This window comes from Cervus canadensis, chromosome 19 (genome assembly GCF_019320065.1).
Source record: "Cervus canadensis isolate Bull #8, Minnesota chromosome 19, ASM1932006v1, whole genome shotgun sequence".
NCBI lineage: Eukaryota > Metazoa > Chordata > Mammalia > Artiodactyla > Cervidae > Cervus > Cervus canadensis.
The window spans coordinates 21,593,627-21,612,889 of record NC_057404.1 but is presented as its reverse complement, the minus strand read 5'-3'; the positions used below and the strand labels follow the sequence as shown (position 1 = coordinate 21,612,889).

General features: G+C 36.5%; 1 protein-coding gene across 5 annotated transcripts in view; it reads right to left on the bottom strand.

Moving 5' to 3' along the window:
• The window catches only part of PPARGC1A (PPARG coactivator 1 alpha), a 718,367-nt gene that overhangs the window by 27,586 nt on the left and 671,518 nt on the right, over positions 1 to 19,263 (bottom strand). For all 5 annotated transcript variants that reach the window (XM_043438335.1, XM_043438337.1, XM_043438338.1 and 2 more), the window contains 5 exons: positions 14,108 to 14,302; positions 12,179 to 12,301; positions 11,119 to 11,323; positions 7,180 to 7,225; positions 6,997 to 7,070 (listed from right to left, as the gene is read on the bottom strand). In XM_043438335.1, the coding sequence (XP_043294270.1) occupies positions 6,997 to 7,070; positions 7,180 to 7,225; positions 11,119 to 11,323; positions 12,179 to 12,301; positions 14,108 to 14,302 (643 nt within the window). The remainder of the gene's footprint in view (positions 1 to 6,996; positions 7,071 to 7,179; positions 7,226 to 11,118; positions 11,324 to 12,178; positions 12,302 to 14,107; positions 14,303 to 19,263) is intronic.

The window sequence follows — 19,263 nt, the reverse complement described above, 5'->3', positions numbered from 1 at the left end:
CAGGGTGGCATAGAGACTGGCTTTTTCCAGGTGTCTCTCACCAAACCCCTGAAGTAGATGTGGGAGAGAAAACTGCTTTGCCATCCTTGGCTTGAAAGAAATTAGATAGTACCATTTCCAGAAAAGAAAACTGAGGCACTTTTCAGACGTTGAGGCAAGAAAAATGAGATTAAAACAAGAGAATGAAGGATATACGTGAAATATGGAAGAAATTCCTGTCAGGACAAGTTGGCAAACACTGGAATAGGCTGTAAAGAGAATTTGTTGGGTCTCCCTTTCTTGGCTTCTTCAGCCATAGGAATGGATTATATGACCTGTCAAAATCACTTTCTCGTTCTCTGTCATTGTGGCTTTCCTTTAAAACTACCAACTACTACCACCAAAAAAAAAAAACCCCCAAAAACTAACTACTGCTCATATTTTACTTTATTCTATTTCCCCACAGATAAGTCACATACAGAAGACATATACAGCAAGAGGGTATGGCAAAGGTATGCTGTTTGTCAATATTCCATCTAGCAAAATCACCTTCTAAAAGGATAGGAAATCAGAAGTCCACTACCATGAAAACCATGGGGAAAACATACATATCAATGGAGGAAAACATTACTAAGGCCTCCTGTGTTAGCATGATGAGATTGCAGATGACTTTGTTCTTCCCATTTTCCTAAATAGTTTGAAAATAGTTATATTAATTCTTATTACTTTTATAGCAATAACAATAATGTTTATGTATATAGATACTTATAAATACATATACAGTATATACATATATACATATACACAGGTGTGCTCAGTCATATCCTACTCTTTGCAACCCCAAGGCCCATAGCCCACCAGGCTCCTCTGTCCATGCAACAAAACTGGAATGGGTTACCGTTTCCTCCTCCAGGAGATCTTCCTAACCCAGGGATCGAACTTGCACCTCCTGCATTGGCAGATGGATTCTTTACCACTGAGCCACCAGGGAAACCCCATATACACATGTATATGTATATATATGTATTACATATACACATGTATAAATAAAAATTGGGGAGGGGGGGTCACTCACTTTGTTACCTAAATCAAATTCCTTCATGTCCTGTGGTTAAAACCATCGTCTTGTTGAGCTGACATTGCTTTGCCATTCCCATTTCAGAAACAAAAATTCTAACACTCTGAACATCTCCATATGCAATAGATTTAAATGCCTTCTGCCAAAAGAGCATTCTCTTTTTTTCTCATCTTGCTTTACTAACAGTTATTTTGAAATCAAATTAGTTTTTACACCTGTAAAAGAGACGCATTTTTTTTTTATCAGCCAAAATGAGCTAGTTTAGGACAATCACAAAGTCAGACCAGCTGGTGATACCTAATAAAGCAAACTTCCTACCTCATCCCTCCTGTTCCCCTAAGACTCTGCAGATGGGGCCAAGGGATTATTCTGGAGGTCTTAGAATTTTGTTGACTCTTTACATTTTCACTTAAACATTTGGAAAATTTCACTAAAATTTGCAAGAGTAAAGAAAAAGAAGACACCAGAAAGGCCTGGGTAACAGCTTGATCTGTGTGCTCTGTTGTAACTAAAGGCATTAAATGTATACAGCAAGGATCAACAAATTAACAACCTGAATGCTGTCCCCATCCTGTCTAGCCCTCTGCTGCCCCAATGGCAGACATCACTAATTGATCATGACATTCCCACTGAGTACAGACTTGGCCTTAGAATCCTTCTCAACACAATGCTTCTGGCAGCCAATACCAATCAATGACACTTGGCAAGTGAAATAAAACCTATTTAACATAACAGATGTCCACCACTATCTTTAAAATTCAGGCTTCAGGAAAGAGCCATAATCTCTAGTCAGACAGACCTGCTTTGAACCCAGGGTCTACCACAGAGCTAGAATCAACATTTTTTCCTTAACAATTAAGTGGACAGAGAGTCAAAAAATAATATTGATATATGTGAAGTGCCTATTAGTGAGTGCCTGGCCTCTAGGACTTGTAGTAGCAAATGAATGCCCAAGGGGAGATTTTTCTACCTTGATTTGGTAAATTTCACACCCATACCAAAATCAGTATATGTTCAATTTCATGGGAAATTAGGGAGATTTTACTATAAAAGGAATACTTATATAAAAGAATACATAATTTCATATATGAAACAAGAGATCATATTAAGACCAATAAAAGGGAACAGGTAAAGGTAGCCAAAGTTGAAGAGATGAACAGAAAGTTACAGTGACCTCCATAGATGAATTTAATATAGAGTTAGTAATTGAATAGCTAATTGAACACACATGCTGGCACTGGTCTAAGCTTTTTTCATGTTTTATCTCACTTAATCCTCACAGTGACTCAATGAGATGTAGGCACTGTGATCAGCTTCATTTGATACAAAGCATCCCGAATCTCACAGAATTTAATTAAATTGACCAAAGGCCATATAGCTAGATTGGGGTAGATCCAGATTTTGAACTTTGGTTCGTCCAATATCAGAGCCAAGGTTTTTCACAACTTCACTAAACTATGCTGTTTTTTAAAATATCATTATAGACTACTTTTATTTGAAGTTCTTCAGCTTATAAAGTATATTAGTTCAGGCTATACTACACAAAATCACCATTTTTTGGGTACATCAAAAATGTTGAATATTGACAATCTTATGTTTCAATTTACAATGTGGTATCTTTTGCTCCAGAAATATCTTCTCTCCTTTCCACCCACGCACGTAAAAATCAAATGCAAATATTTTTCTCCCTTCAGTTCAGTTCAGTCGCTCAATCGTGTCTGACTCTTTGCGACCCTGTGGACTGCAGCATGCCAGGCTTCCCTGTCCATCACCGACTCCTGGAGCTTGCTTAGACGCCTTTCCACAGGTCGGCTCCGTCATTCACTGACTAACGGTACTGCTTTAATGCTTCCTTCAATCCTGAACTCTGTCTACAATTCTTTTCAATCTTTTGCACAATCATGGTAATTAACTTGAAGTCATGTTACAGGGTTCCCTATGATAACTTGTTTTCTCCCTTGGATGATTCTCTTGAGGCACAATCAGTGTTTGCCCATCCTCCAAACACTTCTACACAAATTTTACTGAAGATGCTTAGTGGAGATAGAGGTATTGTCTACCATTTCAAACCCCACAATACCTCCCATAAAAAGCAAAACCAAAACAAAACTCTCCTCCCCAGCCCACTCCTCCCTATACCACCCTCCAGGCAGGTTTCAAACTTCTTCCAGCCACCTTCTGCAGCCTCCAAGTTCTTTTTCATCCCTTGATTTTCCTGTAGCTGGAAATAACTTCCTGTATGTAATGCAATTTGACTGTGCATCAGCTTATGTGATTTGTATCTGCACTCATTACCACCTTGCTCAACAAATGAAAAACCATTCTCTGGACCCACCTTCCTTAGAAAGTAGTAAAATATTATAAACACTAAATCATATCTTCCCTTCATGTTACTTGGGCAATATGTATTATTTTCCCAACAGACTATAAGCCCACATCTTGAAAACAAGAATATTTATTTAGCATCTTCTATGAGCCAAGTTTGTTACTTTGCCAACAAAGGTCTGTCTAGTCAAGGCTATGGTTTTTCCAGTAGTCATGTATGGATGTGACAGCTGGACTGTGAAGAAAGCTGAGCACCAAAAAATTGATGCTTTTGAACTGTGGTGTTGGAGAAGACTCTTGAGAGTCCCTTGGACTGCAAGAAGATCCAACCAGTCCATCCTAAAGCAGATCAGTCCTGGGTGTTCATTGGAAGGACTGATGCTGAAACTGAAACTCCAATACTTTGGCTACTTCATGTGAAGACTTGATTCATTGGAAAAGACCCTGATGCTGGGAGGGATTGGGGGCAGGAGGAGAAGGGGATGACAGAGGATGAGATGGCTGGATGGCATCACTGACTCAATGGACATGGGTTTGAGTAAACTCTGGGAGTTGGTGCTGGACAGGGAGGCCTGGCGTGCTGCGATTCATGGGGTCGCCAAGAGTCGGACACAATTGAACGACTGAACTGAACTGAACTGATGAGCCAAGTACAATATTCTGTGCTTTACATGGATTAGTCTCTATGTCTTACGTTTGTTATATATCTCCCCAAACCTACTGTGTTGCAAGCATAGAGCTGGTATTATATGTTATATATGTATTGGTAAATTGATTTCCATGGTACTCAATAACCTTTCAAAGCACTAAGAAAGAGGGATTTAAACTAGTAGGATGAATTCTGATTCACCAACAGAAATAAATTCACTGGACTGTATATATTTTTAAGGGTGATGAGTATTTTTTTAAAGTTTTCTTATAAAATGTCAATAGTATGACCTACTAACCTTTCAAATGTATAATTAAATTAATGTTAGGTCAATAAGAGAAATAGTAAAATTTCTGACAAGAAGAAAGTAAATGCTTTTTTGTAACACTATAATCTCATGAATAGAAGGAATGCAATTTAAATGATATGATATACATGTAAATTAACAAAACACTGTAAAAACAAGGATACCCAATCCTAGCTAAGGTGTAATAAGGCAAATATATCCACACTTATATTTATATAATAAGATCATGAGTGGAAACACATCTTTTGGAAAGCAATGTGACAATATGGATCAGAACCCCCAAGATATTTATATCCTTATATTCAATGAGTACTAGAAATTTATTTTGAGAAAAATAAGATTAAAAAATATATAAACAAAGATTTCCACCCTAGTGCTATTTCAAAATGGTAGCACTTTAAAACAACCTAAATGTTTAACAGTAAAAGTATAGTTAAATAAATTTTTATACATTTTGAGGTATCCACTTAAACCAAAGTTATATAGCATACTAAAAAAAGCCTGATAATAATGGGTCTGTGATAATATAAACCTTCCATATTTAAAATGTTAACCGAAGAATCAGAATGCAAAATTGTGTGTATACAAAATTGTCACAGATGTAAAACTATTCATAGAAAACAGTTTAGAACAATACACAATTTTTCCACTAGTTTGTATTTTTGACATTTTTTACAGTAAGCTTATATTATTTACAAAAAGAGAAAAATTTTTAAAAAAGGTTTTCTTTAATGGAAAGCTTGGTATTGTTATATGTAGTGAAAGCTTTCTCAATCCTTTCTAAACCAAAGTAACTTACACACACAGAATCCAGAACACTCCTAATTAATGGAATTCCTTTCAACTGGATTGTTTCTATAGCCAAGGTAGTATATTTTTCCAAATTTGGTAATGTCTATTATGCTGGTGACTGAAATTATGTAAGATAATAAAATATTATGTAGGTGAATGAAATAGGATTAAGACAAGTTTATATAGAAAGATCCAATAAAGGTATGTTACTAAAAGAAGGGCTGTCAGATGAAAATACTGGGAAAACATGGGGAATTATGATTAAGATTTATATTAAAAATCACAAAAATCTAGAATGATTCTGCACTCAGACCACCAGGCAAATAATAGCCTTAATTATTTTCCCTTAAAAAAGCAAGAAAAAAAAAAAAACAGTCAAGAAAAGAGGAGTAAATACCATCCATGATACATTATTAGGGATGTTTGTGCCACAAAGATGAATGGATCCCCCATTAGTATATTTTAGTTCAGTGCAAAGGCCTGTCTGTCTTATACCAAAAATTTCATATTTGAATACATAATTTGTATCTTTTAAGCAAAAGCAAAATGATTAAACTGTGTGTACTTCAATTAACTTTTTAAAATAAGCCCACCAAATACTCACTCATTGGTTATATAAGAAGGAGTCTAATGTACATAATATATACACACAAAAGTTACTTATAATCATATGTGTAATTTTAATTTATTTAATACATGATGTTATGTATATATTTTATATGTGAATACATGTGTGTATATGTGTGTATGTAACAATATATTTATACCTGTATACACATACATAAAATATATATAAATACCATGAAATTATCTGCTCTACTGCTTGACCAAATCATGCAATCATGCAATAGACCTTTCATAAGGAGGTAATTTAGCAAACTCAGAGTGTGAAATTAAACTCAGCAACAATGACCACGGTGCGTGTAGGCACCACAGTTCTGGTTGAAAGCATCTTGTTTAACTCACTGTTCCTTTACCCTTATCAGCAATGGCCAGAGCCTAGGAACTTCTTGTTTAGACATCCTAAGACTCACTTTCTAGTGAGGTTCAAGTACCTAAACCTAAGCTCTTACTGCAAAGGCACCATTTGCACCCCACTCAGATGTTTGCCTAGGAACTCTTTGGATTTGTAAGTCTCTTAGGGGTTAGTTCAAGTTTTTAAAGCTTCTTCCTCTTCAGGATGTAGAGTAAGATTGGCCAAATAAATTCAGAAGTCCAAATGGTGAAGGAAATTGCTCTTGTTTAAAATATATAAGAACATTTTGTTTTGGTGAATGGGCATATTTTCATTTTTCTCCTTTACTGAAAAGACATAAAAATAGTATCATATATAAGACAGCATTTTACTATTAAGTATAATTAATAGTAAGAACATATTTCAAGTAAACCTGAGTTCAAACTTTTGCTCTTTGCTTTCTAGCTCTGTGATCTTGGGCAAGTTACTTAACATCTCTGAACCTTATTTCCTCATCTTAAAAAACAAAAACACAAACACCACCATCTTCATGAGGTTCTTGTGAAACTAGCTAAAATGACTTATATGCTTGGCATATTTATTGAGTGGGAGACCAATAAATGTTAATTTCTCCTCCTACTCAAGTTTTAGTGTCTTAATTGGGAGTAGGTTTATTTATGGATCCAAATCAGTAATATACATCAGAGAGTCTGGCCCAAGTCTGACAAACAATAAATGTCTCCTCTTAAAAAAATAAACAACTGAAAATATTTATAGATAACTTCTTGTTCAATGTTGTTTGTACTCTTAGTTAGCTTCATTAGTTGCATAGAGACTATACTCTTGCTTAATATGCATTTCACATACACACTCATCCACTCAAAAAGGTCCAAATGAAATGTAAGGCTTACCTGCAGTTCCAGAGAGTTCCACACTTAAGGTTCGTTCAATAGTCTTGTTCTCAAATGGGGAACCCTTGGGGTCACTGGAAGATATGGCACATTTATAAAAACAAACTGAAATGGAGTTGCTGTAGCCAAATGTATTAGAACCCCCTTCCCTTTCTGAAAATGGTTACATTTCTTAATACTTACTTTGGTGACTCTGGGGTCAGAGGAAGAGATAAAGTTGTTGGTTTGGCTAAAGGGAAAAAAAGGAAACTAATTATGAAATATTGAGTGTTTTTCTGATTTGGTTTCTTTCTACAACAGTCAAGTTGGAAACTGGAAACAGGAAAACTAAAGTAAGGAAATCCCTGAATATTGGATCAAAGTCAGACAACAGTCCATTATGCTAAAACAAATTCCAAACAACATTTGCATCAGTAGACTATCATTTGAAAACATATACGAAAACAGAATTTTCCCCAAAATGTAGCATCACTGTTAAGGATACAAAATTTGCATAAGACCATCAGAGAAAAATAATGTTTTCTATTTTAATTTGGAATATAGTACACGGTTTGTTTAGACACGAAAACAGCAGAGTAACTACAAGACGACAGAACGTTATGAATATTCAGTTGATTTTTCTCCTAAAATGTATAATTTTATATCTAGCTTTGAGAATAGGTTATTTCTGTGAGGCCAAACTCCCTCAATAACCATTCTATTTGCTGAAAATTAATTGAGAGACCATGACAAATTACAGACACTGACCCAAATAGTTTAGAAGGGTTCAGATCCCCAAATCTGATAGACAACTAAAGTAAAAATACTGTTTATCAGTTGAGAGACCTATAGACTTGCAAAGAGAGCTCATCTACTTCTTTTGATGTTTCCTGAATCTTACCTCCTACAGGAGGCATTTCCCAATTATGAAGGGTGGAGTAAGAATCTTCTCACTCCAAAATTTCAATTGCTTCTCCTTGGCAGTCTTGTATTTTGAACAGAAGGAGGAGAAAACTGGTGAGAAACGTACTTGGGGTATACATCCACATATTATGTATATATATATACACATATGCTTACCTATAAAGATATGTTTATATGTATGTAGGTTTTGTCATTTTTTCTCATTAAAATAACTACTTTCAAAAGGTCAAGAGGCAGTCATTTATGTAATGAAAATCATGAACTTGAAACCAAAAAGGTCTTTAGATAAACTTTCTTATTTTATGGATGAAAAACTTGAGACCTAAGATGCTTAATGATATTTCCAGGGCCATAAAACTAGTTACTGGCACAGTCAGGCCCAGAATATGTTTTCCTTCTCCTATTATCAAAAAGAATTGCATTCAATAGATATTAAAACAAATTAATCAACCTCAGTAATTAAGGTCCCTTGAAATGTGAAAATATTATTTATGTCCAAATTAGGTTGAAATTAGGTACTTTACGTGGACAAATAATATTTACATATTTAATTTGTAGATTTAAAATTCATTTTCAAGCAACTGAATGTTTATCATCTATCCAGTGTGCATCCAGAAATATGAAGCTAACGCAAATTAGGTGCATTGATTGACTGGCTTTTTCAGATATACCAATAAATAAACTGATTTGACATTAATTTTTTAGTATATCTGATATAAAGAGCCTTTCAAAAAGAACACATTTATGAAGGAACTTTACCAACTTCTCTGGTGCTCAATTAATAATTAAGATGACCCATATAGGTTCTACACAAATATCACCAGGTATGAACTATGTGCTGTCACACAATGATGTGCATTGTAAATAAGTTGCTGAAATTTCAGTTTTCAGGGTTTAGGGTAATGTTCAAAGGAAGATTCCCAAAATTCTAATAGTTGGGTACAAGTAAAGCCTATGGCAACGGAAGGAGATGGACAGAAAGTGGTTGTATTTCATGAGACAAAATGCAACCAGCAAATGAGGGCCACAGCAAGGGTAGAGCTTCAAGAATCCAATCCCAAAATAAGCCCACACTTACAAAAACTACCACTAGAGAAGTGCTGATTTGGTTTATTGTAAGTTTAACTACACTGTTCCAATGACTGGAAGACCAGGGACTCTGAGATCCTTGAGGACAGGAATGAATCTTTTTCATGAAGATCATGATATTTCTGATGAATGATTGCATTAGCAAAGGGATCAATAAAAGAATAAATGGACCCCCACAATTGCCAAAGTCCAGACCATTATACTAAGGAAGTGAGCTTGATGCACAGTAGTACAGAGAGCATACCTGAAGCTAGTGTGAAAAAATGGCCATACATCCAGTAAGGAAACCTCGGGAAATTCTCTTAGCTATTGCCTATAATTGTTCATATATTTTCTATATTAAAATTCTGAATAATAAATACCCCCCTGAAACAGCATTTATTTCCTATTGGTTTTTAACAATCAGCCACTACATGATTGTTTTCTTTTAGACCTTAAGTAACTACAGGAATTTTTGTTGTTGTTGTTAATAAGCTTTGTTCTGTTCTGGGCTAGCTACACTTCTGCTGCCTCACCAGAGAAACATACCTTATAAAAAAACCTACATACAGCAGGTCTCATCTAAAGAATATGTCCTTCAAAGGCCAGTTTATTTCTCACTGCCATGATTTGTAACAGATTACAGTACTATTTAGTGGTGCGTGGACTGACAAAAGTTTTAAAACCCTCAAAATCCAAAAGGACAGATTGAAAAAAAAAAAAAGAAAAGAAAACCCCACACACACTTCAGAGCATGTGCTGCTGGACTAGGTTCACTCATGAAAGGGTTCTCGCAAGTTTGCGGCTTCAAATTCAGCTCTAGAAAATGAGCGCATGACCAGGACCAGGCAGGGACTAGTCCAATGAGCGCTTCAATTCAGGGCCTAGAATCCCGCAGCACAGTTGGTCCTGAGCTAAGAAAACTGTTCCAGCGCATGCGTTTGAGAAGCCAGTCAAGGCTAAACAAACTAAGAGACCATGGCTCATTTTGATAAGTATATTTCCTTGAACTGATAGAAAGGGATGGACAGTGATTTAAAGATATCCACCAGGGAAAACCTAATTAAGAGCCAATTAAAAATATTAAAGGAATATGAAAATTCCAGGCTTATGGTGAAGTAGGAATGAGAGAGGGAAATTCAAAACACTGGGAAGGAGAAGATGTATTAAAAGCAGCAGCAACGGCATACCTGTATGAAATAATCATGGTTCAAAACAGGGAGCAGGGGCTACCACTCAGCAGCTGGAAGGGGCATTGGGGAAACAGAAGGAAGAAAAAGAGGTGGATGTTTATAATTGCTATTTTAGAATGTGTCTACTTCCACTACAAAGTCAGAGGAACAAATCATGTGGAAGTTAAATATATTAAAGGAACAGCCACTTTCTATGAGCTCTCTTTGGGCCTCTACAACTAGAATGCTTTGAGGGAAGACACCAAAAATCAAGAAAAGTTTATATTTTCCAACAGAAGTTTTCCCCAAATCACCCTGATCTGCTCATGAGCATCAGCTTTTCAGTAACATACGGGGACAATAGACATCAACCCAGATGTTTAGTATATAAGCAATATATTTTTAAATAGAAAGAAGAGATTTTAAATATCCAGGAATTTCCAAATTCATACTTACAAAATAAAATGTGTGAGTATGCCATGTAGTCTAAAAATAGAATGTACATCATAACTGGGAGGGACTGCCTAAGTACTATTTGCTATTTCTTAAAGGATAAACAGCAATCAACAGTGTCTCATTTTTTCCCCCATTATTGGAAGGGGGAAAAAAAAAAAAAGCTTTTTCATGAATTGGCTAGCCCAGCTTGCTCAGAACTTCAGTTATCTCAGCAATTCAGAGATTCCTACAAACCTCACCTGATGTTGCAATTCCCTCTGCACCCCATCTCCCACAACCTGGCTAATATTTCAGGCGCCTTTTGGTGATTGTGAATTGGGCTGCATTTCAGCTGAATAGGATATGTTCAACCTGTGTCCAAGGAAAGATTTTTTTTTGCCTACTATCATAAAGTGTTGAACTCTCTGTCAAGAGAGACACCGATGGGACAGAAGCCTGAAGTCTGGGTGTCCTCAGCCTGCAGCAGGTTTGCTCTGCCCTCACCACCCCTTACCAGCAGTGGGTGTTCAGGGGTCCAGCCTACCTTGTAGATGTTGCGTCTGCGATTGTGTGTGGGCCTTCTTTTTGGAGGTGCATTTGTCTCTGCTGCTGTTCCGGTTCTCTGTGGGTTTGGTGTGAGGAGGGTCATCATTTGTGGTCAGATACTTGAGAAGCTCCGAGCACGGACGTCTTTGTGGCTTTTGCTGTTGACAAATGCTCTTCGCTTTATTGCTCCATGAATTCTCGGTCTTAAAAACAAGGCATAAAGAAAGGGAAAATTAGTGAACTGAACCTTATCAAAATGGATATAGGTTTTCTGAAGAGATGAGATTTTCAATGAAGTGTTCAGTCTAAGTGTACTAGATCTATGAGCTGTGAATAATTGTTTGCAGAACAAGGAAAGAAAATTACATTTAAAATTCCTAAATGACATTTATACAGCTTTTTATTTCATTTCTCCTACATTTCAATGTTCCTACTCAGCAACATGTAACTAACAAGACCCTACAGCGCCTTTACTGTGAATAAAAAAAAAAAGCTGGCTTAAACCTTAATTTGCCACTGATTGCCAGAGCCCAGTATTCACAATTCTCTTAAGTACCCCTTAACGCTCCGTTTTCACTCGCAGTGAATGGCAAGACAAACATTGTTTAATACAGCCCGCTAACTGAATTATGTCATTGCCAGCATTCCATCCAATTAATGGCAGATATAGATCTTTTGCGCTGATTCCTGAGCAATCTTTCTCAGGTTAGACAGCTGGCAAAATGGCACTGCAGCGTCTTAAAGACATTCATAGATGATACCAACCTATCAGCAAATTTTATTGTAGCCCACGCTGCTACATGTATTAATAAAGTAAGCATGAAGTAACAGATGGTAGAACTTTCATTTCAATTGTCCAAAGACAAAGCATCGATGAACTCTTCCTTGTTTCAAATAGCTAGACAACTGCTTTTGGAGACCCATTTTATAATGTTTCACCATTATGAAGTCTCTGCAGGATTCCAGCTGAATTAATACATAGAAGCCTATTGTTTATAGCTTTAAGCAAAACCTCCTTGTGACTTCCCCTCCTGTATTAAAAAACTTTACATTTGTACCTTAACAACTGCAGGGTTTGTTCTGATCCTGTGATTATGGTTTCCATGGTTCTGGGTACTGAGGCCGCTGCATTCATCATAACTTAGCTGAGTGTTGGCTGGTGCCAGTAAGAGCTTCTTAAGCTAGAAACACATCCAGGAGGAGGGAAAGTGAGAAAAGTTAGGCATCTTTTAAGCATGAAAATAAGCTACTGAAACGTTAACCTTAAAATTAATTATAATGACAAAAATGGATTCACTCTAATCACAGAACACCTTAGCACAATAGCAGTAAAGGAAACTAATTTTTAAAAAATTAGAAAAAGTTGGGTATTACACTACCAACTGTGAAAGGGTTACCGTTTGCCACACTTAAAACTACCTTAATTTTTCTTTAGATAAAACAAGGCAAAAGAATCTTCCTAAAAAGATTCCAAATACCTATGAGGTGAGAAAAGCTGCTTTGCTAAATGAAGGCTAGGGGAGTGTGTGCACATTTTCCCCTCAATAACCCAAATGAAGCAAATACCAATAAATGAAAGATTCTGTGATGCCTTGAATCATGTTTTTCAAATAAGCATAAAACAATACTGATTCAAAGAATATTTGGGCTAAAAGAGTAAGTTTCCCTAAAAAGGATTTTTAAGAAGGTAGAGTCCTGGCCTGTAGATCAGGAGAGGTGGGTTTTGGCATAGGCAAAACATTTCCTGTCTCTTGACCTCTATCTCTTCATTTGATTCAGTGGCCTTCCAGGACCTCCCTGCTGGGACATGCATCATGACTCTGAGTCAACAACCCCTCCCAGTTGAAACCATGGTGTGGATGGAAATGATTGGGTATCATTATAAAGAAATCGGATCACTAGAGAGCAAAGCCAATGCCACTGACACAAGGAAAAACTGGGAAATACATATGTTATCGCTGCTTATAAGACAGTCTCCTCCAGACCAGAAATCTCAAAATGCAAAGGAATATAAGTAGAGTTTCATAGCTTTATATGGAATGCTTTTAACATTTAAAAACTTAGAGATGGGAGAAAAACAGCAACTATAAGGCAGACCAAAGCACATTATTAAAGTTTGCAGGATGACGTTTCATAATTTACGTTGTATGCTCTTACATCAGATTTATGGCAAGTGACAAATGGCTACCATAGCTGAGAAGGTAAACTGTGTCTTAGAACTAATAAAATCCCGGCTGAGCACTGCCTTGAAAAGAAAATTCACTCTTCATTGCTAACAAATCCACTCTTCATTGCCTACAATAAATTTAGGAAACTTAGGTTGAAAATGTGCTATTATTTTCCAATCTTCATAAGAATTATGGATGCAAAGCCTTAAAATATTGCATGCTCTTTGATCCACCCTCTATTTCTAAAATAATATGCATGAGAATAAAACTACAAATATATCAATTATCATGCCATTTATGATCATGAAAAAAAATAGGAAAAAGACTAAATAACCAACCATAAGGGATTGCTTAATGAATTGGTTCATCTCTGAACAATAAAATACTATGCAACCATTCAAAACTATGCATCTATTTAAAATTCCCAAACATGCTCATGATACATCTTAAAAGAAGAGGAGATTTTGATCCTTTTTGATATTAGAGGCTATTTGAAATTACAGGTGAACTTTCTGTCTATTCTTTTAGTAATCTACATTTTCTAAGTTTCTAACCATAAACATAAATAATACTAAGACATCAAAACCTACAAATAAACAGCAAAAGATAGTTTCAAAAAACTGCAGTAAGACCACATGAAGTCTGTATATAAACATTTTTCAACAGGGAATCACAGAATTTGCAACTGAGTGTGTGTGGGGATTATTTTGGCATCAGTCTAAATGAAAAATCCAAACCTTATTGTTACTACATCATACCCATGCAGCGGGTAGCCAGAGGCAACTCCAATTCCTGTTAAACAGTAGGAAGGGTTCTTACTAGAGACGGCTCTTCTGCCTCCTGAGGCGGAGGGGTGCCGTCAGGCATGGAGGAAGGACTAGCCTCATTCTCGGTGGTCACATCTCCATCTGTCAGCGCATCAAATGAGGGCAATCCGTCTTCATCCACAGGGAGACTGTCCAGTGTCTCTGTGAGGACCGCTAGCAAGTTTGCCTCATTCTCTTCATCTATCTTCTGCAAAAACAGTAAAATAGAGGAAGGCATGAGTGAGTTGACACTGGGAGATGAGTAATCTATTAATCAGCATAGACTGAATATGTTTAACCAAATGAGTACACGATATATGAAATTCAGAACATTTATGCCATAACACAAAAATCATGTCCTCCTCAAATTCCAAACTCCCTTTTGGTCTGAATCATACAATCAATTAATACCTCTACTGGACAAATCTCCGATTATTGAGCTTTCTAATTTAGCTATTTATTATGTCAGTGTTAATAATGCTAAATGTGATTCTGTCTTGTTCACAGTCATTTTTCTCATATTTATGTCTTGTTTTCTTAACTAAAAGAGAAGATTTAGAGAACCTCAGGGCTTGAGAGCATTTTAACCATTATCTACCGCAGCTTCAGACAGTGCTTCGATAGTGTTTCAGTCTCCTGTATAGCATATGCATCAATATGTTTAGATAATTCTCTGTTTCTGCCAGAAACTTAAAGTATTCCAAAAGAAACTATACACTTTCATGGTTTCATTTATAATTTCATCAGTGAACACTCCACAGTCATTTATTTCTCTCCTTGACATCTTTCCCAACTTTAGTCATAAATCTATAATTGCCTACTGGACATTTCTACCTGATAAGAGGTTCCTTGTCTAAAAATTCAAAATAAGGACTTTTCTTGAGGAAAAAAAAAAAAAAAAAAAACTTGCTGTTTCTCTTGACTTTCTGGGTTTGTATAAGAATTCTACAGATCCTTAACTCTGGAACTACCTTGAATCCTCTTTACCTGGCCAGTCACTAAGTAGGGTCTTATTTGTAGCATATCTCAAATGCATTCATTTCTTAAGACCAAGGTACTTTCTAGGGCAATGTTCCTTCTAACAGGGGCTCTTGCAAACATAAATTTAACTCATTTTCCCACCTGTCACACTCATTCCCACCAACACATCCTTGGAAAGCTGATTTTCAGTTATTTATTGCACAAACATTTTTGAACACCTACTATATGTCAGGGTCATGCTAGGTGTTAGAGACACAAAGAGAAATAAGACAAAACTCTGCCCCTTTGAGAACCCACCAATGGAAGGAAAGAACCTGTAAACAACATGCTATAAAAGAGAATATTTGTTTATTTCAGCACTCTGTAAAAAGAAAAAAAAAAAAAACCTCAAGATCTTCCAAACTGGAGCTTATATACCTTGTCGATAGGGCAATGTACTGTATTCTTGTGTACCTAGGCAACCAATGCCAATGCTGGGCACACAATATAGTAAGTCATTGATTACTTGCTGAATAATTCATTGATCTGCATTTTTTTGCCTAAAATATATATTGTGTAGATTACTTTCCTTTTCTCCTTTAAGCACTTCATGTTGTCCTATCTGACCTGCTTCTTAAGTCATTTTTTAAGTTCTGTACACTATGACATTAACAATATCAGCTCAATTATCCCACACAGATTCTATTACAAAACGCACCTAAGCTGCTGATATCTAATGAAGCCGGCAGTGCCCATACTTCCTTTCTCTCTAGCCCCGGACTCCAGTTAATTGACCTGACAAAATTACAAGAATCGCAGAATAAGACAGCTAATCAGAAAATCAAATTGTATTACTAGAGAAATTAGGCAGGCCTTTCTCACGTATACATTCTATTTTCATATAAAAATTGTTTTCCCTCATTACTGATGAGTCTCCACCCAGGAGGAAAACTATGAACCTCTTTCTCTTTTGGATTCAAGAAGCCAAGCAGAGCAATATATGCTCATTGTAGAGTTTATCTGGCATTTTTAACATTTGTTTCAATTTCCTTAATGCCCCTGGACTTGACGTTGTGAGTTACATGGTTTGAGGCACATATAGGGTAGAGTGACCGTTCTATGAGCTTTTAGACTGTAGTGCAGGAGGTAAATTCTAACCAGAAGGGCTGAAATGTTAACTTCAAAAAGGCATCACTTCCTTCCATAAATTGATCGATTCTTTAGAACCCAAATTGCTCAGTTAAATAGAAAGACTTTACTGAGCATCCCCCTCACCCTCAACTCTTCTGGCCTCTGTCCACGCAACCTTAATAATAAAGATCATGAAATAATCTGCCCCTATTTTCTGTGGAGGATCATAATCTGGTATCCAAAGATGCCAATCTCTCCCTTTTAATTTTAACTTAGATTTCCTCATGTACCAAAAACCAAATTCAGGTTATTGAACTATTCTGAATAAAACTTATATTTAAATGAAATACATTGCTTAAAATCATCTCAAAATCATGAGATTTACATTAATATAAATATCCCCATGTTATCTAATAAATATAGTCTTTGAAAATGTCTCAAACATACCAGACATGCTTACACACACACATACACACACATGCACATATACACAACCACACACAAACACAGTTTAAATAAATAAATTGGACATTTTTTCCAGATGGCCTAGTTTCCAGAAAGGCTTATTTCACTGAAGTTCAAAAAGAACTTAGGCAAAAATAGTTAAGCATGTTTACCAATAAATGAGTAATTTTGTTTACTCCGATTTAAATTTTGTGTTTGACTTCCCAGCAATACTACAAGCCCTTATTTGCTTTCAATCACATAATACAATAGCATCTTAGTTCTATCCCTAGTGTAAACAAACCATGATAATTCCAATCAAGTCAAAATGACAAAGAACACTTAAATTAACTAGTTTTCTCCAATTTCTTTAATAAGCCTGGGTGAATGTACACCAAATACAATGGCAGAAATACTGGAGCTTGATAATGTCATAATTAATTTACAAGACCTGATTAAACCACCAGCTATTTAAATTTTCCTCTCTTCTGAAACCACAATGGGAGGGGAGAGTTTGTGGAATGGAAGACTGGCATTGTGTATTTGTACGTGTATGCGTATGTGTGTGTTTGTGTGTGTTGAGATATGCAATGTGGGCAGGCTAGTCTTAAATCAGTATGGAACAGTGGGACTATAATCATTATAGTCAATGTCCATTAGAAATAATTTTTAAACATTTTCATTTTCTTACTATCCTTGTATATGTGTTACTCACAGAGGGGCTCTAAGACTGTTTTGATAGAGCTGTTCTTGAATTAAGAAAGAAAAGAATGCTATGATTTCAAATTCTGTTTTCTTTCATCAGAGCAGACTAGGAAGAAGGTTTAATGACACCTCTGTGTTGAAGCTCAACAGATATTTGTACATGCAAAGTTGAGTGGACATTATACCTTATTCTGACAATTTCAATTAGTTTGACATGAGTTTCAACAATTGAACACCCAAGAGAAGGCGATGCATGTGACAAAAAGAACTCTGTTAAACAATTAATGTTGCTTTCCATTATTGCTTCAGTATAGAGCTGCCCTGGTGGCTCAGCGGTAAAGAATCTGCCTGCAATGGTTCAACCTATGGATAGGGAAGATCCCCTGGAGGAGGGAACAGCAACCCACTCCAGTATTCTTGCCTGGAGAATCCCATGGACAGAGAGGAGCCTGGTGGGCTACCGTCCATGGGCTCATGAAGAGTCGGATACAACTGAGGGACTAACATTTCCACTTCCACTGTTTTTATAAAAAAATATACGTATTAGTTCCACATAACTGAAGGCAAGAAAAGCAAAGAGGAGAAAAAGAGAGAGCAGATCACCAACTGGGTGGGGATCTACCATTGCACAAACAGCTCAGTCTCAGTGTGGGGCAGAAAGGCAGAAATAAAAATGGGAAATAGGCAAGGAGACCTTCCATGTGAGGCAACCAGGTCACAATGAAGAGTCAGACACAACTGAGTGAGTGAGTGCGCACACACACACACACACCCCAAATCTGAAACAATGCTGTGTCCTTAATAAATGATTGTTCAGAGCAGTCAATTAAGCCAGAAAATTCATTTCTTCTCTTTGGGATTGCGGGTCCCTATATGAATTACACTAAGTGTGATATAATTCAAAAGGTACGGTTGAAGAAGGGTAGACTCTGCCCCCTTACATGCCCAAGTCACCTCAAGATGGAAATTTAGGATCCAGTATATAATATCTGGGTCTTGTTCTTTAGTGAGCGGTTGGCAAAAGGATCTTTCAACCAGTTACACGTGGGGCAGACAATGCATTCAACTCACCCAACTGCACACAGAGTGAATAAATCCACTAAATTAAGGAGGAGATGAGGGACTCTGAGATCCTGACACCTGAAGGGAGAAACACAGAGTGAAAACTGCGTGAGGTATCCTGAATACTTTTAATGCAGGCTATTTTGGAAGGACCATGCCCTGCTTATGATAGTAATTTTTTCCACATCTTGTAGAATTGCAATTACACTCTGTGTCCCCAGATTCTCACACTTGCTTGATCTCTGTTTGATAAAAATAGTTTAATAGCCATTTAATCACAGCTTCATTATCTTAACACTCCTAATGCGAATTAGGCCAGGAGAATTCACTCTTCCTTATTATTCAAATCATCAATAAGAAGGAAACAGTGGTGTCTTCTTATCATTCACTAATCAGTTTCAGTTCCTTAGGTACTACTGTTTACTCCAAGATCAATTTGTATGAAAGGTCACTTAACCTCTCTGAGCCTCCACTTTTTTACTACATAAATTTTGGGTTATTATCTGCCAAATTCCTATTACAGAATTTTTCTGCACTCATGAGTAATAAGGAGAAAAAAACACAAACAGTTGATAGAGGTCTGAGAATTCTTAAAGAAGGTGCTCAATAAACATCTCTGGTGTATATGCCCATCATCTTGATTAGCCATATTTGAACTCCATTCTTTGAGCACGATCTACAGTCGAATTTCAGCACTGGGCCAGTTTCCTCCCAAATTCCCAGCAAGCTTTAGGCTTCCTTCCTGCCCCACACTGCTGATTTGGAAGCAGCTAATGAAGGCAAAATTAACTCCTACTTTAAGTGAGGCCTAATTAAGAAGGGAAATCGGCTAAAGTAACATCTGGTAATGTGTTCTGAAGCCAAATA